General features: G+C 44.9%; 1 protein-coding gene across 1 annotated transcript in view; it reads right to left on the bottom strand.

Moving 5' to 3' along the window:
* The window catches only part of LEMD3 (LEM domain containing 3), a 109,079-nt gene that overhangs the window by 67,651 nt on the left and 15,527 nt on the right, over positions 1–25,901 (bottom strand). The window contains exons 3-4 of the mRNA XM_069764684.1: positions 23,457–23,520; positions 14,985–15,052 (exon numbers count right to left, since the gene is read on the bottom strand). Of these exons, the coding sequence (XP_069620785.1) occupies positions 14,985–15,052; positions 23,457–23,520 (132 nt within the window). The remainder of the gene's footprint in view (positions 1–14,984; positions 15,053–23,456; positions 23,521–25,901) is intronic.

The raw sequence follows: 25,901 nt of genomic DNA, 5'->3' as shown, positions 1-25,901 counted from the left end.
TAGCCATGGCCCTGGTGGAATGCGCCCTCAGATTCTGCGGAGCCGGACCTCCACCTGCAGTGTAAGCCAAAGAGAGAGCCTCCCTAATCCACTTTGCTAGTGTGTACTTTGATACCCTAAGTCCCTTTCTAGGGTTTTGGAAAGATAAGAACAACGCATCATCTTTCTTACATGTGTCAGTAATAGAGATGTATTCTAGCAGGCATCTCCTAACATCTAATGTATGGAGTAGTTCTTCTTTAGGGTTGGAGGGATTGGGAAGGAAGGATGGTAAAACTATCTCCTGTGTCCTGTGAAACCGTGATGACACTTTTGGTAAATAGGCTGGGTCCGGTCTGAGGATTACTCTGTCTGGTAGAAACTCTGTATAAGGGGATACCCTGGAGAGTGCTTGTATGTCCCCAACTCTACGGGCAGATGTAATTGCCACAAGAAAAGCTGTCTTAAGAGATAGGGCCTTAATTGAAGCTGATTGTAAAGGTTCAAACTGCTCTCTAGTCAATGCTGACAGTACTAGGTTGAGATCCCAAGGCATAGATCTATCTTTATGTATGGGTCTAGATCTAATAGATGCTTTAATGAACCTCGAGATCCAATAATTATTGGCGATGTTACATGAAAATAGAGCCCCTAGGGCCGAGACCTGTACCCTTAGAGTACTAGTGGATAGATCTAGCTCTAAGCCTTTTTGCAGAAATTCTAAGATTTGTTTTATAGGTAATCCCTCTTCTAAATTAAAATCAGAAGAGGCCAGAAATTTCCGCCAGGTTCTAGCGTAAATTGTTGTGGTTATTTGCTTTCTACTTTTCATAAGGGTCTCAATTAGACTTGGGGAGAACCTTTTGCTTTTTAGCAACGCCCTTTCAAAATCCATGCCGTTAAATGGAGATTCTTTACTTGAGGATGACTGATCGGACCCTGGTAGAGCAGATCTGGAATGTCCGGAAGTACCCAGGGGTCCTCCACTGACATGATCCTGAGCCAAGTGAACCAGGCCCTTCTGGGCCAGAATGGGGCAATCAATATAACTCTGGCCCGATCTTCGCTTATCTTCCTGACTACTAGGGGTAACAGGCCTAGTGGAGGAAATGCATACGCCAGTTGAAAATCCCATTTGATTAGAAAAGCGTCTACCGTCAGAGGATTTTCCCTGGGATTTAGGGAACAAAATTTTTTTGTCTTCCGGTTGTCCCTGGTAGCAAATAAATCTACTTCTGGATGTCCCCATTTGTGGACGATCTGATCGAACACGCAATTGTTTAGGGACCACTCCCCTTGTCTCAAGGTGTTGCGGCTTAGAAAGTCCGCTTTGATGTTTTCTTTTCCTCTTATGTGTAGAGCGGTTAGGGATAAGAAGTGATTTTCTGCTGTCTGGAACAGACGATCCGCCACTCTCATCAGTGACTCGGAATGAGTTCCACCCTGATGATTTATGTATGCGACTGCCACCTGGTTGTCCGATAGGATCTTGACATGATGACCCTGCAGATATATGAGGAATTTTTTCACTGAAAGCTCTACTGCCATTAACTCTTTCTGGTTGGAGGAGGCTGATGTTAGGGGAGGGGACCATAGACCCTGAACCATCATGTCATCCATGTGTGCTCCCCAACCCGAAGGGCTAGCATCCGTTGTTACAACACGTGTTATCTGTGACACCCAGGGAACTCCCGCTGATAAGTTTTCACTGTCTAGCCACCACCTAAGAGATGTGAGTGCTTTTGGACCTAAGGTAATCTGATTCTGCAGGGACCCCTGTAAGATTCTATCATTAACCAGCACCTCGGATTGTAACGGTCTGGTGTGGAACTGGGCCCAACGGACGGCGGGAATGCAAGAGGTTAAAGAACCCAATAGTGACATAGCCTGTCTAAGGGTCATGGATGGCTTATCAATTGCCCTAGACACCTGTTGCTGGATATGTAACAACTTGTCGGGTGGAAGACAACACTGTTGGGATTCTGAGTTTAACAATAGTCCCAAAAATCTTTGTATTTTCTGGGGCTGTAAACGAGATTTTTCGTAATTTACGATCCACCCCAGATGCTCAAGTTTGGATGTGGCTGTCTCTAGCTGAGAACGGCAATGGTCTGCAGAGCTCCCTACTATAAGAAAGTCATCCAAGTAGGGAATAATTAGGATGTCAGACTCTCGTAAGTGTGCCATGACTTCGGCCACTAACTTTGTAAACACCCTAGGAGCTGCCGATAAGCCGAAGGGAAGAGCTCTGAACTGGAAATGGCGAATCTGGCCCCCCATTGACACAGCTACTCTCAGGAATCTCTGGAAGTGTTCATGTATTGGAACATGATAGTATGCATCTTTTAGATCTACAACTACCATGAAACAGTGATTAAACAACATTTTTATTGCTGAATTGATTGTTTCCATTTTAAATGATTCATTGACCAGGAACTCATTAAGACATTTGAGATTAATGATCGTTCTAAAAGATCCGTCTGGTTTCTTAATCAGAAAAAGAGGAGAACAAAATCCCCTTCCTCTTTCTGATTCCAGTATTTCAATCAGCACGTTCTTGGAACATAAGTTGATAACCTCTGCTTCCAGGGCTGCTTGCTCAAGGCGGGAGGAACGTAAAGGGGTTAATTTAAATTTTTCACGAGGCCAGTGATTGAAGTCCAGTTTTAGACCTTCAGTAATGATGCCTCTGACCCATTTACTGTTTGTAATGTCAAGCCAAGTTGAAGAGAATGCTGACAGTCTACCCCCCACAGGGATCGCTAGTCATTGGTCCGGTTTTTTCTGATCCTTTGAGGAACGGCGAAACATATATCCCGTACCTCTACCGCGTCTGTCTTCCCATCTGAAACTTTCTCTAGTGGGAGAGGACCTGCGTTTCTTCCCGCGACCAAATCTCCTTCGATTGAACGGCCGGCGGTAAGAGGAATATAGATTGGGGAATTTCTTTTTGTCATCCCCTGCTTTTTCCAACAACTCGTCCAGAGTTGGACCGAAGAGGTATTGTCCTTCACACGGAATGGCGCAGAGCTTGGTTCTAGACTGAATGTCACCTGACCAGCATTTCAGCCACAAGGCCCTGCGAGCCGCATTGGATAGTCCTGCCGCTCTAGCCGCCATTCTGACAGAGTCCACCGATGCGTCCGATAGGAAGGCTGCAGCATTCTGGATGGTCGGTAGAGCCTTCAGAATAGTGTCCCTGGATGCACCGTCCTTAAGCTGAGACTTTAACTGATCTAGCCAGACCATTAATGATCTGGCCGTACATGTTGCCGCCACAGCAGGTCTGAGAGATCCAGCCGCCATCTCCCAGGTACCTTTAAGGAATATATCTGCTTTTCTGTCCAGGGGATCCTTGAGGGTCCCCATATCCTCAAAGGGTAATGAGGCTTTCTTTGACGCCTTTGCAACAGCCGCGTCCAATTTAGGAGCTTTATCCCATGTATCCACAACCGGATCGTCAAAGGGATACCTGCGTTTTAATGCTGGTGGTAAGGCCCCCTTTTTTTCTGGTTTCTTCCATTCTCTAAGGATCAAGTCCTGAATCTTTTCGTTTACCGGGAAAGATCTACGTTTTTTACGATCAAGTCCGCTAAACATCATCTCCTGTTTCGAGGGTTGTGATTTAGGTTCCTCTATACCCATGGTGCCTCTAACTGATTTGACAACTTTGTCGATTTTATCCAAGGGTAGACAGAATCGTCCTGACTCCTCATCTGATGAAGAGGAGAGAGGACTGGAGAGATAGGAATTTTCCTCTCTTTCTTCCTCTGAAGAATTAGAGTCCAAGAGAGTCCTATGCTTTGAGCCTTCCGCTTGGGATAGGGACCGTAGCGATTCCCTTACTTCCAGCCGGATCATTTCCCTCAGATTTGTCGGAGTTACTGACTTCTGCTACCTAGGGGAGGACAATATAGGAGATAACTAATATCTGACCTAATGTCACTACCACCAACCCGCTCCTGTAGACCTCACCGTCTGCTGTATACAGGGGGCACATAGTTTTTTTGAACAAGAGTCAGGTAGAGGGACTCCACAGAGGGCACACTCCTTATGTTTAGACTTTCCCGTACTCTTCTTCCCCTGGAATGATAAAGTATAAGGGGCCCGCGTCACAGAGTGAACTTTCACGTAGATCACTTACCCGTGTGCCAAAGTAAAGTACCGGAATCCGAGGGGTTTCTTTAGTCGAAGCTCTGGATCCTTGTTCGGAAGAGCTCTTACGACTGGGCTGGTCGCCTCTATCCTTCTGTTTGGGCTTCTGACGTACCTCGTCTGGCAGCTGCTGCTCACCACCACTCTCCATGACGAAATGCGACCAAAAGCAGGGATCTAACATCTCCACCTGCATAAATACCCCTTGGATCCGGTCAGCAGATGGGCCAGCGCTGTCCCTATTGGTCCAGGATACAGCAGAGGGCAGGAGATCTTGCGGTCAAAACCGGCACACAGACGCGATGGACGCCGCCATCTTGGGACGACTGCGCATGTGCAGACGTCCGGCGACCCGGAAGAGGCCGCTAACCCCGCCCCCTGACGTCACTGCACCCGGAGATGCTCCAGCACGCGCTGAGAGCGGTGCAGGACGACGGGGATGGAGCGCAGCGCTCCGGGAGCTCACCCACACGCCTGAGCCCGGCACCCGCAGCCACGCCATACCGCTGCATCACCAATGGGAATACTTACCTGCGCCGGCGCTGATGGAGGCAGGAAATCCTCCGGACTCCGCTCCCTGCTGCGAACGCCACTGCCGTGAAATCCAGCAAGGACCACCGTGGCGTCTCCAGGGATCTCCGCACCGGCCGAGGTAGGAGACCCCCCCGCTACCGTATTCGGCCGGCCGGCCTGGGCTCCTTCTGTAGGCATCCGTCCCCTTCAGGAACAGGAAACCAACTGAGGCAAGGGAGAGGTACCGCCCTTTTGTATCTGTAGGTTTCCTGTTCCTAATGGGCGGATCCCCTCTCTCGTCGTGCTGTCATGGGAGTCCGAGTAAAATATTCTTACATGATGAGAGCGAAGGGGGGTCAGGAATTCTATAAGCGCGAATTTCACTGCCAGTAGTTCCTTCATATTGGAGGATACGGCTTTTAAGTCATCTGACCATGTCCCCTGAGCCACTAGATCGTCTAGGTGAGCCCCCCAACCCATGGGTCTTGCGTCCGTGGTTACCACTTGATATTAGGACTACCCATGGAAGGCCGCGGCCCAGAGCGCTCTCCCTCGTCCACCAATCTAGTGAGAGGGTTGTGTTTGACCAGAAGGTGAACTGACTCTCTAAATTTCCTTTCAGAGAACTTTCCTCTGCCAATATCTGCCATTGAAGTTCCCTCGTATGTGACTGGGCTCATTGGACCACGGAAATACAAGCTGTCATAGACCCCAGAAGAGACATTGCTTCTCGAAGCGATATAGAGGAGAGTTCCCTTGCCCGGGACACTAGCCCCACCATCTTTTGGATTTTCCCTTGGGGTGGGCGACACTCTTGGGAGATGGAATCTAGCGTGATGCCCAGATATTCCTGAATCTGACTCGGTGTTAACCTGGACTTTTCTAGATTTAGGAGCCAACCTAAGTTTTTTTTAGTCCATGACTATCTCCAGCTGATTTTTGCAATGCTTGGGAGAGTTGCCGATCACCAGGAAATTGTCTAAGTATGGGACGATTAGAGTTTTGTTTTCTCAGATCTGCCATGACTTCTGCTATCAGTTTGGTGAACACCCTTGGGGCTATCGCGAGACCGAAAGGGAGAACTGCAAACTGAAAATGCCTTACATACAACCCCTTCGATCTCGATCGCCACCCTGAGGAATTTTTGGAAGTCTCTGAATGGGGACGTGGTAGTATGCATCCTTTAGATCTAATACTACCATGAAACAACATTTTAACTGCTGTTTTTATTGTTTCCATTTTGAATGGTTCCACTATCAGGTGTTTGTTTAAATTTTTTAAATTGATAATTGTCCTGAAAGACCCGTCTGGCTTCTGCCTGAGAAAAACCGGAGAGTAGAACCCTTTCCCTCTTTCTCGGAGAGGAACTTCCAGAAGAACCCCTTTGCCAAGCAATGTTGCTACTTCCTGTTCCAGAGCTATTCGCTCCTGCGGAGAAGCTCTCTGAGATGTTACCAGGAAGGACGGCTGAGGAAAGGTGAGGAATCTGAACTTTAGTCCCGATCTTATCAAGTCCAGAATCCAGGCGCTGCTGGTTATCTATTCCCAGGCTGAGAAAAAGAGGGACAATCTTCCTCCCACCTGGGGCGAAAGTTCATTGTGAGGGTTTTTTGGTATCGGTGGGGATTTTGTTGAATATAAACCCCTTATTTTTGTTCTTTGTCTTCCCACCTGTCCTGTGTTCTAGGGGGTTTTCTACGGTTGAATCTCTTACTTCGAAAGGGACGTTTGTAAGATGGATATGCCAGGATGGGGAAGGACTTCTTTTTGTCCCCTGCCTTTTCCAGAATATCATCCAGAGTGGAGCAGAATAGAAATTCTCCTTCGCAGGGAATATTACAAAGTTTTGACTTTGTTTGGAGGTCTCCAGGCCAACATTTGAGCCAGAGAGCTCTCCTGGCTGCGTTGGAGAAAACCGCTGATCTGGCCGTCAGCCTGATGGAATCTGCTGACGCGTCGGCCAGGAAAGCGGCTGCCCCTTTCATTACTGGCAAGGTACTTAATATACTGTCTCTGTATGATCTCCTTTTGAGCTGAGATTCTAGCTGGTCTAACCACACCGACAGGGAGCGGGAAGTACAAGCAGCGGCCACTGCCGGTTTCAGTCCCCCTCCAGCTGCCTCCCAGGAACTTTTTAGAAAAGCGTCCGCTTTTTTGTCCCCCATATCCTCAAAAGGTAGGGCAAACTTTTTTGACGCCTTAGCAATGGCTACGTCTAATTTGGGAGCTTTCTCCCAGAAGGAGCATGCTGGTTCCTCAAAAGGATATTTCCTTTTGGGAGTAAGCAAGGTCTTCCTTATAGGTTTTTTCCACTCTTTATTAATTAGAGCCTGTATTTTATCATTGAGCGGAAATACTCTTTCTGCTCAAGCCCCCCAAACATGATGTCTTGGACTGTTTTTTTGGGATGAGAATCAGTTAGTCCCACGGTGCTTCTGATAGCTTTAACCAGGGAGTCCGTTTCTTCTAATGGGAAGCAACTACGGCCCCCTCGAGAAGAGGATGATGATGAAGATGAGGCATTAGAAGAACCCAAACTAATCTCCCCACTCTGTCACTGGAGTCAGATAGGGGATTTGTGTCTGATTTTTTTACGTTTTTTACTCTCGTGGAGGGATTTAAAGGTATCATCTACTTGAGCTTTAATGATTTGAGCTCTGTAGCGAACCCTGGAAGCCCCTCGCAGAGCGTTTGCTCTATACAGGATTTACACAATCTCTTTTCCCACGTAGTAGGTAAATCTTCTTTACAAAGCGCGCAGATTCTGTGTTTGGACTTCCCTGAGCTTTTCTTTCCCTAAGACAAGAGAAAGCGTAGGCTCTACAGTCATGGACAAAAATTTTGAGAATGAGACAAATATAAATTTTTCCAAAGCCTACTGCTTCATTTTTTCTAATGGCAATTTGCATATACTCCTGAATGTCAGAGTGATCAGCCTAACAGCAATTACTGTACTTGCAAAGTCAATATTTGCCCAGAAAATGAACTTTTATCCCCAAAACACATTTCAACATCACTGCAGTCCTGCCTTAAAAGGAGCAGCTAACATCGTTTTAGTGATTGATCCATTAACACTGGTGTGGGTGTTGATGAGGACAGGGCTGGCGATCAGTCATGATTAAGTAAGAATGACATCACTGGACACTTTAAGAGGAGGCTGGTGCTTGGTATCATTGTTTCTCTTCAGTTATCTCTAAAGAAACACGTGCAGCCATCATTGCACAGCACAAAAATGGCTTAACAGGGAAGAGTATCGCAGCTACAATGATTGTACCTCAGTCAACAATCTATCGCATCATCAAGAACTTCAAGAAGAGAGCTTCCATTGTTGTCAAAAAGGCTCCAGGGCGCCCAAGAAAGACCAGCAAGATCCAGGACCGTATCTTAAAACTGTTTCAGCTGCGGGATCGGACTACCAGCAGTGCCGAGCTTGCTCAGGAATGGCAGCAGGCTGGTGTGAGTGCTTCTGCACGCACTGTGAGGCGGAGACTCTTTGAGCAAGGCCTGGTTTCAAGGAGGGCAGCAAAGAAGCCACTTCTCTCCAGAAAAAACATCAGGGACAGACTGATATTCTGCAAAAGGTACAGAGAGTGGACTGCTGAGGACTGGGGCAAAGTCATTTTCTCTGATGAATCCCCTTTTCGATTGTTTGGGACATCTGGAAAACAGCTTATTCGGAGAAGAAGAGGTGAGCGCTACCACCAGTCTTGTCTCATGCCAACTGTAAAGCATCCTGAAACCATTCATGTGTGGCGTTGCATCTCAGCCAAGGGAATCGGCTCACTCACAGTCTTGCCTAAAAACACAGCCATGAATAAAGAATGGTACCAGAATGTCCTCCAAGAGCAACTTCTCCCAACCGTCCAAGAGCAGTTTGGTGCCCAACAATGCCTTTTCCAGCATGATGGAGCACCTTGCCATAAAGCAAAGGTGATAATTAAATGGCTCATGTAACAAAACAGAGATTTTGGGTCCATGGCCTGGAAACTCCCCAGATCTTAATCCCATTGAGAACTTGTGGTCAATCATCAAGAGACGGGTGGACAAAAACCAACAAATTCTGGCAAAATGCAAGCATTGATTATGCAAGAATGGACTGCTATCAGTCAGGATTTGGTCCAGAAGTTGATTGAGAGCATGCCAGAGAGAATTGCAGAGGTCTTGAAGAAGAAGGGTCAACACTGCAAATATTGACTTGCTGCATTAACTCATTCTAACTGTCCATATTATGAGTACCAATAAGTTATATTATTGCAATTATATTTCTGTATGCGATATAAACATCACACAAACACTAATAAAAACCAGAGGGCAGCAGATCATGTGAAAATATAATTTTGGTGTCATTCTCAAAAATTTTGGCCATGACTATTAGCCGGAGCATTCACGGAGATCACTCACCACCTGGTGTGCCCCTCAGTACCGGCTATGGACGGTCCATATCCACTATGGGATGCTCCTTTGGTCCGGATGCAGCACTAGAATTCTTGCTGTGCTGGGATCCTGACCGTGCCCCAGATCCACGCTGCTGGCCATGAGGGGCTCCTTTCCCCTGCTGCCGGCGTTTCTGCTGCTGCTGCGGTTCCTGCGCTGGTGATCCCTGCAGTTTGGGGGTCACTCATTAGGCTGCTGGGGAGCACTGGCTGGACTCCATTAGGGCAACCAGTCAGTGAAGCGACCCCCATTAAATATAGAGTGGCCGCATGTTCCACGCTGTGCACGCGTCCCCTCCGGGACCATCATGCACTGCGCACCTCACGCGCGCGGCCCATCATGCAGTGCGGCGCCCGCGCGTTACCTCACAGGAACCCGGCGCCATTTCTGATGCGGCTGTTATCGCGCCGTGTTCCACCTCTGGAGGGACCCCTCACGGTAGTTTTTGCAGGCTCCGTGGTGCCAATCTGGAAGCCCCCTCGTTTTGTGAGGATCCTTCCTGGGAGCAGCAACGCTGCTGCTGCCGCCGCCCGCACACCCTCGAGACCTACTGATCCCAGCAGTGGCGCATCGGGTGGTCTAGCCTAGCCGAGGCAGGGAACCCCCGCTGCCTGAACCGGTCTGACTGGCCCCGGAATCCAACAACGATCTGAGGTAAGATCTGCTGCAGGTTCCCCATCAAGGACAGGAAACCAAACTGATGCGGGAGAGAGGTACCGCCTTTTTATCTGTAGGTTTCCTGTCCTTGGTGGGCAGGTCCCCTCTCTCCGTGGTGCAGTCATGGGGGACAGAGAAAAGTTAATTTCAGTTCTTCAATACAAGAAGTGAAACTCATACCGTCATTACAGAGTGATCCATTTCAAGTGTTTATATGTTAATGTTGAGGATTATGGCTTACTGCCAATGAAAATCCAAGTCATTATCTCAGTAAATTAGAATAATTAAACACCTGCTGAGGCTTCCCAAGCATTTAAAAAAGGTCCCCTAGTCTGTTTTAGTAGGCTCCACAATCATGGGGGAGACTGCTGACTTGACAGATGTCCAGAAGGCAGTCACTGACACACTCCACGAGGGTAAGTCACAAAAGGTCATTGCTAAAGAAGCTGGCTGTTCACAGAGTGCTGTATCCAAGCATATTAATGTAAAGTTAAGTGGAAGGAAAAAAGTGGTAGAAAGGTGCACAAGCAACCTGGATAACCGCAGCCTTGAAAAGATTGTTAAGAAAAGGCCATTCAAAAATTTGGGGGAGATTCACGTGTGGACTGCGGCTGGAGTTATTGCTTCAAGAGCCACCACACAGTGATTTCCAGGACATGGGTTACAAGTGTTGCATTCCTTCTGCCAAGCCACTTGACCAATAGACAATGCCAGAAGTGTCTTACCTGGGCCAAAGAGAAAAAAAAATGGATTGTTGCTCAGTAGTCCAAGGTGTTTTCAGATAAAAGTAAATTTTGCATTTCATTTGGAAATCAAGGTCCCAGAGTCTGGAGGAAGAGTGGAGAGGCACACAGTCCAAGCTGTTTGAGGTCTACTATGAAGTTTCCATAATCAGTGATGGTTTGGGGAGCCATGTCATCTGCTGGTATAGGTCCACTGTTTTATCAAGACCAAAGTCAGCGCGACCATCTACCAAGAAATTTAGAGCACTTAATGGTTCCCTCTGCTGACAAGCTTTCTGGAGATGGAAATTTCATTCTCCAGCAGGACTTGGCACCTGTCCACACTGCCAAAAGTACCAATATCTGGTTTAAAAACAACAGTATCACTGTGCTTGACTGGCCAAACTTTCCTGACCTTAACCCCATGGATAATCGTCAAGAAGACTACTAGTTACCAGACCCAACAATGCAGACAAGCTGAAGGCTGCTGTCAAAGCAACTTGGGCTTCCATAACACCTCATCAGTGCCACAGGCTGATCACCTCCATGCCATGCGCATTGATGTAGTAATTGATGCAAAAGGAGCCCTGACCAAGTCTTGAGTGCATTTACTGAACATACATTTCAGTAGGCCAACATTTCATATTTTAAAATCATTTTTCAAGCTGGCGTTATAAAGTATTCAAATTTACTGAGATAATGACTTTTGGGTTTTCATTGGCTGCAAGTCATAATCATCATCAACATTACCAGAAGTTAACTGACATTGAGGGGGAAGTCAGTACAAGTCAGTATCCTCAGTATCTTAGAATTATGGCTCACTAGTAATTTCTTCACATTTGATGGCAAGTACTTACACCAGCTCAGGTGCACAGCTATGGGTAGCCCTTGTGCACCTAGCTATGCTAACTTGTTCCTGGGCTGGTGGGAGGAAAATATTTTCTGATGTTAAATTCCACACAGGTAAGATCAAAATGTGGAGTCCTTAGGTCGAAAAGGTCTCCCTGATTTGGAAGGGCATCTTTAATTTAACCCCTTAGTGACCATTAATACGTCTTTTTACTGACATGCAATATAAGAGACTAGCATCCCCTGACAAGTGAATCCAGCAGCCGTCAGCTGTACACTGTAACTGACAACTTGCTGCTTCAGCCATGATTAGTGCTGGGGCCGAATATAGCCGTTTAACCCCTTAAATGCTGCCTTCAATGACTACAGCATCTAGATGGTTAACAGTGTGGGGCTCCCTCTAACATCGACACCCTGAGATCTTGATCGTGTGGTTCTGATGTTTGCCATGGCAACTCATGGCCAAATTAATCCCAGCCGGACCACTATCCCTCCACAGAGATACAGATTTTAGTCTAAGAGGATACATGTTCCCATACAGATGAAGACTGTTCTAAGAGGAAAGGCATTGCTAGATCCTGGAAAAGAAACGCCTGAACGTGGCTTTCATGTATACATGAATTGGCCAATTTATGGGCTAAGCTCTCAATTTTGTATATTTCTAATGCAGTAATGCAATTTTCATATTTCACATTTGCATGCTATGGTGCAGAGTGCTGTCTTTTTTGTTTGAGTGTATATGAGTTGTTGACTCAGTTAGCATCTGTTCACACTTAATCTATGCTTGGATGTGACGGTCAGTTTTTTGAAATTTGAATTCATGGCCAAATAACGGCCTTAATGTCTGCCAGTTACAGGGGCCTGTTCAGACGTTATCAGCATTGACGTGGTAAAATACAGTACAGACCAAGAGTTTGGACACCTTCTCATTTAAAGATTTTTCTGTATTTTCATGACTATGAAAATTGTACATTCACACTGAAGGCATCAAAACTATGAATTAACACATGTGGAATTATATACTTAACAAAAAAGTGTGAAACAACTGAAATTATCTACTATATAATTGTCTAAGGGTCACTTCCGTCTCTCCTGTCTGTCTGTCACGGTTATTCATTCGCCGATTGGTCTCGCCAGCTGCCTGTCATGGCTGCCGCGACCAATCAGCAACGGGCACAGTCCGGAAGAAAATGGCCGCTCCTTACTCCCCGCAGTCAGTGCCTGTTGCCCGCATACTCCCCTCCGGTCACCGCTAACACAGGGTTAATGCCGGCGGTAACGGACCGCGTTATGCCGCGGGTAATGCACTTAGTTACCGCCGCTATTAACCCTGTGTGTCCCCAACTTTTTACTATTGACGCTGCCTATGCGGCATCAATAGTAAAAAATGTAATGTTAAAAATAATAAAACCTGCTATACTCACCCTCCGTAGTCGCTCGCGCCGGCCGCCATCTTCCGTTGCAGGTTCCAGTGGCAAAGATGGTATGGGAGCAGGACCTGCCATGACGTCACGGTCATGTGACCGCGATGTCATCACAGGTCCTGCGCTCATACCAACCCTGGGACTGGAAGCTGCCGTGGACTACAAGGGGCCCTCGGAAAGGTGAGTATATGTTTATTTTTTTTATACGTGGCTGGGCAATATACTACGTGGCTGGGCAAAATACTACGTGGACATGCATATTCTAGAATACCCGATGCATTAGAATCAGGCCACCATCTAGTGTCTTATAGTCTAGGTTCTTCAAAGTAGTCACCTTTGGCTGCAGGGTGTGCAAAGCAGCCATCAAAGCAAAAGGTGGCAACTTTGAAGAACCAAGAATATAAGACAATTTCAGTTGTTTTACACTTTTGTTAAGTATATAATTCCACATGTGTTAATTCATAGTTTTGATGCCTTCAGTGTGAATGTACAATTTTCATAGTCATGAAAACAGAAAAATTTTTAAATGAAGAAATGTACAGTACAGACCAAAAGTTTGGACACACCTCATTACAGTTATGCCACTTTGCATTAATTCCTGAAAACCATCTAAAGGAGTTAAACTACATGAAAGCAATTTTGAACACGTTGAGGGGTGCAGTTTTTAAAATGGTATCACTTTTCTGATAAACCTTGTTTTTGTTAAACCTTCTAAAATACTAATAAAATAAGACATTTTACAAATGGTGCTGATGTAAAGCAAACGTGGGAAATTTTATTTAGTAAAGAGAATCTGTCACCACATTGTAGGCCTATAATCCAAGGCCACCGCCATCAGGGGCTTATCTACAGCATTCTGTAATGCTGTAGATAAGCCCCCGATGTAACCTGAAAGAAAAACAAGTTAGATTATTCTCACTACACCTATTAGGCGCTATTAATCCCCCCCTCCCATATTAATTGAAATATAAAGCAGGATCCCAGGAGCTATGATCTTGTGACTCCTCACATGACTGTTGCAGGTCACGTGACGTGACTGATGACACATCGCTCCAGAAAGGTCCTATTTGAGCCGCATCATTACATTCTAATGGAAGGTCCTGTAAAGCAACGTCATAGGATCAGTGTTTGGCCGCATATTAGCGGCATGTATGCCCTAGGTAATACTTCCCATGTATGCAGTTAGTTTGACCAAGTTACAGGTGGGGGGGGGGGGTTTACATGGGGTTCCCATCTTAATACTTAAATGAACTGGATTGTTTTTCACTGCCACGCCATTTTTGAGTAACAGCAATGTGGGCAGTGGACACTTGGCCTCGATTCCCCTGATGACCTGAGAGGAGAAACGCTATACTATCTGACCGCTGTCAGTCATTTTCAGGTATCCATTGTGAGGTACTGATCAATGCTTTTTTACACCTATATGCACTGTCGTTCTTGGGTCTACGTAAAGTATTGTTTCTGGTTTTTTGCTGCGTGATGTATATAGAAAGACCTATCGATCAATACTTTAGTCGACCAATGTGGCTGCATTACAGTTTTCCAATCCTTATTTAAGGAAGGCATTTTTGCTTTTATTCATTAATATTTTAAAAGTTAAGTTTTACCTATTCTCACCAAGCTACCATTACACTGATTTTGTACAGTCTGGTGATTTTCAATACATCGTTGTTTGAGTGGTATGATGAGGTGGGGACGGAGTGCTTCGTGACTGGTACTTCAGTAATGATCTATGCCATTTAAAGCAGGCTTGATAGATCACAAGCATTAAAAAATATATTTTAGGTCGAAACATTGAACTTTATGGCAGAATAAGTTTTGAATTTTCTTCACCATGACTGGATGCTGTCCAATTCATTTATGTGCTCACCCAAAGTTGGCTCCTTGGGACTTTTCTGACTGTGCGTTCATAGAAGGGCGATTGCACCATCAAATGTCCAGAGTGGAGTGCTGTGTTTTTCTACTTATGTGCTGTAGAGTGGTTGGATAGGCAGGTCCTCGGCGGCTTCTCCCCACCCGCCGACCTAGAGTTACACATCTCTGCCTACATGTGCGTATGAGCAGATCTGTGAATCCAGGGACTTGGGTGAGGAGAAAAACAAAAACCACAAAAGTAGTCAGGGACCAATCGGTGGGGAGCATGCATTAGGATTTCTTTCATAATTAGAATGTGTCATTCACAAATGCCTCATAGTATTCCTTTTGTAATTAGACTATGCTTATCTGCAAGATCGGTGAAAACATAACTGACCTTTAAATAATCTGCTGCCTCTTGGACGGAAATATGTCTGTAGTCAGCATCTCCACATGTGAAGTCTCCTATAGCAATGCGATTAAAAGAAAAAAACAAAATGCATTTAAAGAATCTGCACGGCTTTAACAATAAAAATTAATTCTTGCAACAGAAAAAGAAAAAACCCTTTCACAAATAGACGTCAGAAAAGTTTTGTTTTTTGTGCACCCTTTAGCATTTTCCGATATTGTACGTTATTAGTATGTCTTAGTTTTCAAGATACTCCCACAAATATGCGTAGGTAGGTCCTGGTGATTGTGTGAGCTCAGGAATCTGGGCCTAGTACGATTAACCAGTGAGCTTGGCTGAAAGGGATTTGTCCAGGACTCTGACAATGCCAATCCCAACTGCTATATTCCTCTTCTAAAATACAACCTTCTAGTGCTACTCTACCAACATTTGAGCTGGGTGTCACGTGACGTGAGCTCCGGATCAATCAGCACCTGCTAATTGGCCGCTCCACTCTTGCTTCCTTCAGAGAAATGGAAGGTAGTGAACACTGCAGCGGCACTGAATTTTTCTGGATGTAATGTGAAAGTAGCCTTATTTAACAATCAGGTTTTCACCATCAGACTCAATCTGGCGAATCAAAAAAACAGATCCGGTTAATGTTGCCACCGGATTAGTTTTTTTTATCCATAGACTTGTATTAGTGCCGGATGTCTTTGCGTTTTGTCAGTTTTTCGCCGGATCCGGCAAATCTGCTGTTTCCGGTTTATGGGAAAAACATCCATAGCAACGTTTTTTGTCTCCAGCAAAAAAGCCGGAAGCGCCGGATCTGGCACTTCCGGCTGTATGCTAGAATGGAAGCCTATGGGAGCCGGAAGGTGCCAGATCCGGAAAACGACGGATTCTGGCTTTTTAAACTGAGCATGCTCCAAATTTTTTTTTTAGCCAATTATCTGGATATGCTAGTCAGATCGGTCAAAAAAACAGATCCGTCGCATCAGTTTCACAATCTGCACCGGATCAGTTTTTTCTAACATTCGCCAGATTATGCCTGATGCAAAAAACCTGATGTGTGAGAGTAGCCTAAGGTAAGCAACACCACTTCTTCCAGATGTTAGTTTCGTCTGAAAGCAGCAAAAGTGAAGCGGCCCATTAGTAGCCACTGAATGGCTGCAAGGCTCATGTAACAACGTCAGGTAAGCGGCGGCAGAGATATTAAAGCAATTTAAAGGGGTTGTCCAAGAAGTAGTGACAACTTCTGATAGCCAGACTCCTGCAGTAACACTCATCAACATGGTTAGACAGCCATGGACAATGTATAGCAGTGACAAAACTAGAAGCATGTGGGGAATAGCCCTTTATACAAACACCATCCTTGCACAACGCAATCACAGTATGCCAATAGGTTTGCTTTAATATGGAGGTTATAGAATGACAACCATCAGAAGGCTTTTGCTAAGTAAGCTACACTGTCAGGTTGGCAGTGCTAGGATGGTGTCACACTTGCGAGTACAATGAGAGTCTCGCATCACTTCCCGGCACTGCCGCCAGCAATCAGGACAGGAGTATGCAGCTGCATGCATTTCTTTGCAGTTGAAGTCTCTGGTCCGAACCACTGGCAGCAGTGCCGGGAATTGATGCAAGAGACTGACTGCACTCGCAAGTGTGACACCGGCCTTAAACTGATTAAAATGAAACCTGGGGTGAAGAAATCCATCTTGATGTTCTTGTGTAATCAGTGTTAGGCCGGTGTCACACTCAGCGTAGGGAAATACGGTCCGTATTTTACATGCATAATACGCAGAAATGTTCCCAAAATAGTGGTCCGTATGTCATCCGTAGGCAAGGTGTGGCTGCGTATTTTGTGCATGTAAACCTCCATATGTAATCCGTATGGCATCCGTACAGCGAGATTTTCTCGCCGGCTTGCAAAACCGACATATGGACATACAATGGATCCATGGGCTCAAATATTCATGAAAACATATATACAGTAGACAGATTTACTACAGTGCTAGATAGCTTAAAAGCCGGTAATTCAATTGCCGGCTTTTGCCATCTCCTTCTCAAACCCGACAGGATATGAGACATGGTTTACATACAGTAAACCATTTCATATCCCTTATTTTTTTATTTTTTTTTTTTTTACATATTCCTCAATAATGTTACAAGTGTGTGTAAAATTTGGGGGCTGTTAAAATAAAGGGTTAAACCACAGAAAAAATTGGCATGGGCTCCCGCGCAATTTTCTCCACCAGAGTGGTTAAGCCAGTGACTGAGGGCAGATATTAATAGCCTAGAGCGGGCCCCCACCCCCACCCGGCTAAAAACATCTTCCCCCAGCCACCCCAGAAAAGGCACATCTGGAAGATGCGCCTATTCTGGTACATAGCCTCTCTTCCCATTCCCGTGTAGCGGTGGGATATGGGGTAATAAAGGGTTAATGCCACCTTGCTATTGTAAGGTGACATTAAGCCTGGTTAATAATGGAGAGGTGTCAATAAGACAACTATCCATTATTAATCCAATAGTAGTAAGTGGTTAATAAAACACACACAATTAGGAAAAAAGTATTTTATTGAAATAAAGACACAGGGTGTTGTAATAGTTTATTATACTCTCAATCCAAAAGACGACCCTCGTTCTGTAAAAAAACGAAATTTGCGCTCCCAAATCTAAAATGCTTCCCCCCCCCCCTTCTGAGCCCCACAGTGTGCATCCACGTTTGGCTAACTGTAGAGAGGAGAAATTAATTTACAGGTGCACGTATTGGGCAGTCTTCACTCTGCAAGGTCCATTGTACTTGTTAAAGGAAACCACCCATGGCATGAAAATTATCGCTACATCCATAGATTAATTCCCAGAGTGGTGCGATTTCCAAAAGGGGGTCATGTGAGGGAGTTTCTGCTGTTCACTTTGTTAATTAAATGCAATCATGTTGACCAAAACTCACCACATTACAATGTGTCAAAAAAAAATTTCAGAATCACTTGATATGTAGAGGCGTTTCAGATTTATTACGATACTAGCTAAAGAGCCTGGAGTTGCCCAGGCATAGTAACCAACGGTGGTTAGTTATAGCACCTCACTTCTCATCCACCCCCCCCTCAGTATATACCTGCATGTCATCTCCCCCTGTATGTAGTATATACCTGCAAGTCATCTCCCCCTGTATATAGTATATACCTGCAAGTCATCTCCCCCTGTATGTAGTATATACCTGTATGTCATCTCCCCCTGTATATAGTATATGCCTGTAGTCATCTTCTGTATATAGTATATACCTGTATATCATCTCCTCCTGTATATAGTATATACCTGTGTGTCATCCCCTCCTGTATTAGACCCCATTCACACATTATATGGTCAGAATTTTAACCTCAGTATTTGTAAGCTGAAACTTGGAGTAAAACAATCAGAGGAAAAGTATAATAGAAACATGTCCCCACTTCTGTATTTTTCTCCCACTCCTTGTTTTGGCTTACAAATACTGAGGTAAAATACTGACCAAATACTGCTAGTGTGAATGTGGCCTCCACCTGCAGCACCTCACTCTTCTCTATACACAGCCTCATACTGCAGCAGCACCTCACTTCTCTCATTTCCCCCCTCACATATCTATCCATGAGGCTCCTCCCTTCCCTTGACATAATGCCTCACAGGAGCAACTCCATTCTAGACATGACAGCGCTAGATGTGGCCTGTGCCAGCTATGTGGAGTGGGCGGAGCGCGATACACACACATACACCTTTATATATTAGATAAAGTGACACTGGTCAGAATTGAAAAGTTTGTTCTTTCCAGGAAGGTAAATATGCTTTGACAGTAAGGGGTTAAACAAATTCTAATGTAATTTATCAGAGTAGAGTATGGGATATTTGTGCAACTATGTAAAATGTTATGTGCCCCAAAATGTTACCAATAAGGCCGGCTTCACACTCAGCGTATGAAAATACGGTCCGTATATTACGGCCGTAATATGATTTGAGACATGGTTTACATACAGTAAACCATGTCTTCTCTCCTTTTTTTTTTGCAGATTCCACACTACTAATGTCAGTAGTGTATCTGCAAAATTTGGCCGTTCTATCTACTAAATTAAAGGGTTAAATGGCGGAAAAAATTGGCGTGGGCTCCCGCACAATTTTCTCCGCCAGAGTAGTAAAGCCAGTGACTGAGGGCAGATATTAATAGCCTGGAGAGGGTCCACGGTTATTGCCCCCCCCCCCCTGGCTAAAAACACCTGCCCCCAGCCACCCCAGAAAAGGCACATCTGGAAGATGCGCCTATTCTGGCACTTGGCCACTCTCTTCCCATTCCCGTGTAGCGGTGGGATATGGGGTAATGAAGGGTTAATGCCACCTTGCTATTGTAAGGTGACATTAAGCCTAATTAATAATGGAGAGGCGTCAATTATGACAGATTTTACTGCTATGGTTTGCAGGTACCATGACCCACTACTGGGAGCCCCATAGATGCCAGAATAGCAGAACTCCTTTTAAAGGGAACCTGTCACCCCCAAAATGGAAGTTGAGCCAAGCCCACCGGCAACAGGGGCTTATCTACAGCATTCTGGAATGCTGTAGATAAGCCCCTGATGTAACCTGAAAGATGAGAAAAACAGGTTTGATTATACTCACCTGGGCGGGCGGGCGGGCGGTCCGATGGGAGTCACAGTCCGGTCCTGGGCCTCCCATCTTCTTACGATGACGTCCTCTTGTCTTCATGCTGCGGCTCCAGCGCAGGCGTACTTTGTCTGCCCTGTTGAAGGCAGAGCAAAGTACTGCAGTGCGCAGGCGCCAGGAAAGGTCAGAGAGGCATGCCACCTGCGCACTGCAGTACTTTGCTCTGCCCTCAACAGGTCAGACAAAGTACGCTGGAGCCGCGGCAGGAAGACAAGAAGAGGACGTCATCGTAACAAGATGGGAGGCCCCGGACCGCAATGCCCATCGGACCAGGACCGCCCCTGGGTGAGTATAATCTAACCTCTTCTCTTTCTTTCAGGATACATCGGGGGCTTATCTACAGCATTACAGAATGCTGCAGATAAGCCCCTGATGACGGTGCGCTTGGCTCAACTTCCATTTTGGGGGTGACCGGTTCCCTTTAAGTGACCTCATTTTACAAAATACACCTCTCAATGAATATATCTAGGGCTGCAGTGATCATATTGACACCACAGGTATGTCAGAATTTTATACCATCGGGTAGTGAATTTAAAATAAAAAAAAAAAAAAAAGTTTACCACAAAAAATAAAAATTGTTTTATCCCAGATTTTACATTTTTTACAATGAGAAATGGGGAAAAAAAAGTGTGTCCCACAATTTCTGCTGAATGTGGAAATACCTCCTATGTGGATGTACAGTACTGCTTAGACATACGGAGATACTCGGGCGGAATGGAGCACTTTCTGCCTTCTGGAGCGCAGATTTTCCTAGAATAGTTTGTGGACTCCACATATAGAGCCCCAAAGAGCAGAATCCCCCCTCAAGTGTCGCCATTTTGCAATTTATAACCCTTTGGGAATTTATCTACAGATGTAGTGACGATTTTTACTCCATGGGTATTTTCCAGAAACAAAACGACATGGATGTTACTGAGTAAATTGCAAACTGTAGTGACCAGTACATTGTGCTCAGCTTGTGCTTGTTGAGACACGCAAATGTAAAGTAGGAGGGCCCTCATCACTACAGAAATGCCAAATATGTGGGCACTAAGTGTAGTTTAGGCACACTGTGGAGCTCAGAATGGAGAGGGGCATTTGGATTTGTGAAAGCAGAATTTGTTGGATTTCTTCTGGGATGCAAGAAGCCATAGCCCTTTTCCAGAGCCTTGGTGCTACCAGTAACATGGAAGCCCCCTATATTTCCATTGACAGACCTGAGGGAACTTTGTGAATTAAGTTGAAGCTTTTATTGTGAACATTTTACATAACATTTGGGAGCACATTTATCAGATGCGCTACACTGAGCACTTGCATCGGGTTTTTCCATCTAAATCTCCGAGAGACTCAATTCAGAAGAATCCCCCCCACACACACACACACACTCTATAATGAGGCAGAAGAGTTACTCTGGACTCAGTCTAGCCTCTGTTCAGCTGTTTCCTTTTCAGAAATGCACAAAACTGTGGCGGACTGTGCTTTTATGCAAGCCTAAGGCTATGTTCACATGCTGCGGATCCGCAGTGATTTCCCACGAGTTTACAGCACAATGTAAACCTATGGGAAACACAATCTGCAGTGCACATGCTGCAGAAAAAAACATGCGGAAATGCAGCGGTTTACATTCCGCAGCATGTCAATTCTTTGTGCGGAATCCGCAGCGGTTTTACACCTGCTCCATAATGGAAAAGCGCAGCTGTAAAACTGCAGTGGAATCTTTACAAAAAAATGCAGTAAATCTGCAATAAATCTGCAGGAAAAACGTGCAGTTTTTGCCCTGCGGATTTATCAAATCCGCTGCGGAAAAATACGCAGAGGATCATTCTACGTGCGCACATACCCTAAAGAGACGACACCGCTGGATCACAGGTGGCCAGACAGAATCCACAGTGCTTCCATCTTCCTCATTATAAAGGCTCTTCCGCCCGTGGATTTATCTGAATCATGTATTTCAGAGATTTACACGGAAACCCCGAAGTAAGCGCTGGACAAATGTAAACAGTCTTAGGCTATGTGCACACGTAGGAAATGTGGTGCAGAATTTTCTGCACTAAATCTGCATCTCCTGGCAGAATCCGCAGGTGCGCTTTTTGTGCGTTTATGCGTTTTTTTGTGCAGATTTCACCACTGTGGATTTCTATAATGGAGGGGTGCAGAAACGTTGCAGAACTGCACAAAAGAAGTGACATGCACTTTGAAATCTGCAGCGTTTCTGCGCAGATTTTTCTGCACCATGTGCACAGCTTTTTTTTCACATTGATTTACATTGTACTGTAAATCACAGTGCAGTTCTGCAGCATTTCTGCTGCAGAAAAATCTGCTGCAGTTCTGCACTAAATCTGCATCGTGTGCACATACCCTTTATAGCGTTATTTGGGTGGCAAAATTAACAAATCAACAGCAGGTGAAGAATTGGTTTTATTTATTTTTTATTTATTTTTTAACGCTGTTCCTCGTGCAGTATAAGGAATTAAACTTATTCTTCAAGTCGGTGCAATTACAGCGATACCAGACATCTTTTATATATGTTTGGCTGATGTTACACAAAAAACAAAACAAAAAAAATCAAACATTTTATTGCAAAACTACGTTTTGGCATCGCCATATTTAGACAGCTATAATTTTTACCATTTTTCAGCAGTCATGCGAGTGCTTGTTTTTTTTACTTTTATTGGTACCATTTTCGGTCGCAAAGTTTTTTTTGGATTGCCCTCTATTCTGATTTTAGGGAGGCAGAATGAAAAAAAACCAACACATCAGAATGTTTTTTTTGCTGTTCCCTGTGGCAAACTTGATAAGGCTTTATACTTCGGGTCAGCACTTCAGCAGTGATTTTTGCTTTTTACGTTTCAGCGCTTTTACACAGTAAACACTGATAGAAATGATTACTTTGCATCGCTGTAATCAAAGAGCTATAACTTACTTTTTCGCTGATGAAGCTCTATGGCAGCTGTTTTTTGAGGGACAAGATAACATTTTCAGAGATATCATTTTTTAATTTAGACTTTTTGATCACATTTTCTTCCACTTTTTGTTTGGCGATGTGACGAAAAAGCAAGTTTTTTCCCCCTTTATGAGGTTCACTGAAGGGGTTAACAGTTTTATGAGTCGGGTCATCATGGACGCAGCGGTACTAAACAGGTACTTTTTTTTTTTACATAAAAATATAAAATGTATCAGGGCAATATATTTTTATTATCTCTTTTTTTCATATATTGTCCCACACGGGACTTCACTTTCAGCAGCCCGATTGTTGCTATAATTCATTACAATGGTTTTTAACTTTCAGTGCTGCACTGACAAGGCGAAGACAGTGGTCTGCGCATGGTGAGGTGCTTGCCGTTGATTGGTGACCTGGATGTCCTCATGAAGACATTGGGCCACCAAGGCAAAAATCGGGTATGCAGAGGGGACTCCCTCCCTATCAATGCCTGCTATCGCAGTATTTAGGAGCTAAAGTGCCAGTAGCGCTGTGGGCACCACTCCACTGAGTGCCGGGTGTCAGAATCAGCTGACAGCCAGTGCCAGTGGTGATCGCCTGAACGTACTCAGTACGTCTAAGATGGTTAAGTACCAGCCGACCAGGATGTATCAAGTACGTACAATGTTGGGAAAGGTTTAAGGGCCAACCTAAAATCAAATTGAGACTAATCATTTATATACAACTTCTACATGCATGATGGACAACTGAAGGGGGGGGGGGGGGGGAAATATTGTACACAATTCTGAGCAATGTATATGGGTGTAATTGACTGTTCAGTGGGCAATATGTGACAGCAATCTCAAGTACTTGTCAAACTTTTTGTAGAAACTTACCTGCTCTTTTTGACAACTTGTCATGAAGCTTATGGAGTGCATTCATAAGATTTTTCTCAGCTTTCTGAAACAATGAAATATGAAAAATCTCAAACAATATGCAGCTATTTAACCTATGCCCTTTACTAGAACATTGTTTTTTAATATGCTTTAGTCTTCTATTAAACCAATGATACCAAGTTATTTAAGTCAAAGACAGGTAACAGAACTCTAAAAATGTTCGAACATGCATGGGCATTTTTAGTGCATCTCTACTAATTTTAAAAGAGAAGTAGAGCTCATTGCATTTCTTATCTTACAGTTTTGCCATTATATACTTAAATATATAGGTTGTGAATAGCTCCACCACTGAGAAGCAGCCACAAATACAGCACAGCTTTACTTTGGACCCTTTCTAACTCCATAAAGGATCACCCAACCAACATCCAAGCTCAGGTCTCTATTCACATCTACCTGAGGTGCTGGTTCAGCCAATTTTGGAGTGATAGTCTTAGAAGAATCAGACATTTATAGCATATCCTGCAAATATGCAATGTCTAAGGGTACCGTCACACAGTGGCATTTTGATCGCTACGACGGTACGATCCGTGACGCTCCAGCATCGTAACAATATCGCTCCAGCGTTGTAGACTGCTGTCACACTTTGCAATGTACGACGCTGGAGCGATAATTTCATGACGTATGTGCGATGTAGAAGTCGTTGGTTACTATGCGCACATCGTATACGATATATGTTACACCATGCGATCATGCCGCCACAGCGGGACACTAGACGACGAAAGAAAGTTTCAAACGATCTGCTACGACGTACGATTCTCAGCGGGGTCCCTGATCGCAGGAGCGTGTCAGACACTGCGATATCGTAACTATATTGCTCGAACGTCACGAATCGTGCCGTCGTAGCGATCAAAATTGCACTGTGTGACGGTACCCTAACATGTCCAAAGCAACATCTTAATCCTTAGATTTCGGAAGCACCTCTATTCTATTCATTTCTCTTAAGTATCGGCACACGTTACCGCCAGCAGCAGCAGGAAGCAGGTGGCTGACAGTGTGCGGTAATGAAGAGGAATGAATACGCACCGCGATCTCCGATGAACACCTGGTATTCCAGCAGTTGGGCTCTGCTTGTGAGCAACCCATGATGTCCCCATCATACGCTGCTTACAAGCATTAAGCAGCTGCTGGCACCGGAGCAGGACGCTGCGACTGCGAGGGAGCAGAGGAAGCGAGGTAAGTAATGGTTTGGGTTTTTTTCTTTAATCTTTTCTGATGGGGCCATGTATACCAGAACTGGGATGGGGCCAATCAATCATATCAGAATAAGAATGGGACCATGCATACCAGGACTGGGATGGGGCCATGCATACCAGAATGGGGATGAGGGGGACCATATTTACCAGGATAGGCGATCTTAAGTACAGAACTGACCACATTTTTTGCTTCAGTTTTTTTTCCCCAATTTACTCCTCTAAAACCTAGATGCGTCTTAGTCCAAAAAATACGGTGTATATATCTCGCCTACATCATGGTCCGTGTGCCGTGCCATTTTCCTCTCACCAATTGACTTGCACTGGCGAGTCTCGGCCATTGTACGCGGCCATATGAAGCATGTTGTGATTTTTTTCTCACCCCAATTCCACTTGAGGAAAAACTCACAGATGAATACTGGAGTGGTGCCACTACTTAAAATTTCCTAGTGTTATATTCTCTGACCGCCATTTTCTGTAGTTTGTGACGTGCCCAATCGCTCCAGTGTTTTGGTGGGTGATCTAGAAGTCATAACTCAATGCAAGACTACGAAAGCCAGAAGATGGTTCTTATAGACTAAGACTATATAGACTAAGACTATGTGCACACGTAGGAAATATAGTGCAGAATTTTCTGCACTAAATCTGCATCTCCTGGCAAAATCTGCAGGTGCGTTTTGTGCAGTTTTTGTGCAGATTTTACCACTGTGGATTTCTATAATGGAGGGGTGCAGAAATGCTGCAGAACTGCACAAAAGAAGTTACATGCACTTCTTTGAAATCTGCAGCGTTTCTGCGCAGATTTTTCTGCACAGCTTTTTTTTTTTTTCACATTGATTTACATTGTACTGTAAATCACGGTGCAGTTCTGCAGCGTTTCTGCTGCAGAAAAATCTGCTGCAGTTCCGCACTAAATCTGCATCGTGTGCACATACCCTAACAATGAGAGCTTGTGACCATTACCTCTGACTTCCGGTCAGAAGTTGAGGTCACAAGCTGGCAAGAAAAGCTGAAGACAGTAGCTGTAAATATAATACAACTAAATCTACCGTATATACTCGAGTATAAGCCGAGACTTTCAGCCCAAATTTTTGGGCTGAAAGTGCCCCTCTCGGCTTATACTCGAGTCAAGGTGGGTGGCAGGGTCGGCGGGAGAGGGCGCTGAGGCATACTTACCTGCTTCCAGCGATCCTGG

This window comes from Ranitomeya imitator, chromosome 4, assembly GCF_032444005.1.
Source record: "Ranitomeya imitator isolate aRanImi1 chromosome 4, aRanImi1.pri, whole genome shotgun sequence".
NCBI classification, from domain to species: Eukaryota; Metazoa; Chordata; class Amphibia; order Anura; family Dendrobatidae; genus Ranitomeya; species Ranitomeya imitator.
The sequence above is the reverse complement of the archived record's forward strand: the minus strand, read 5'-3'. Positions and strand labels throughout refer to the sequence as shown.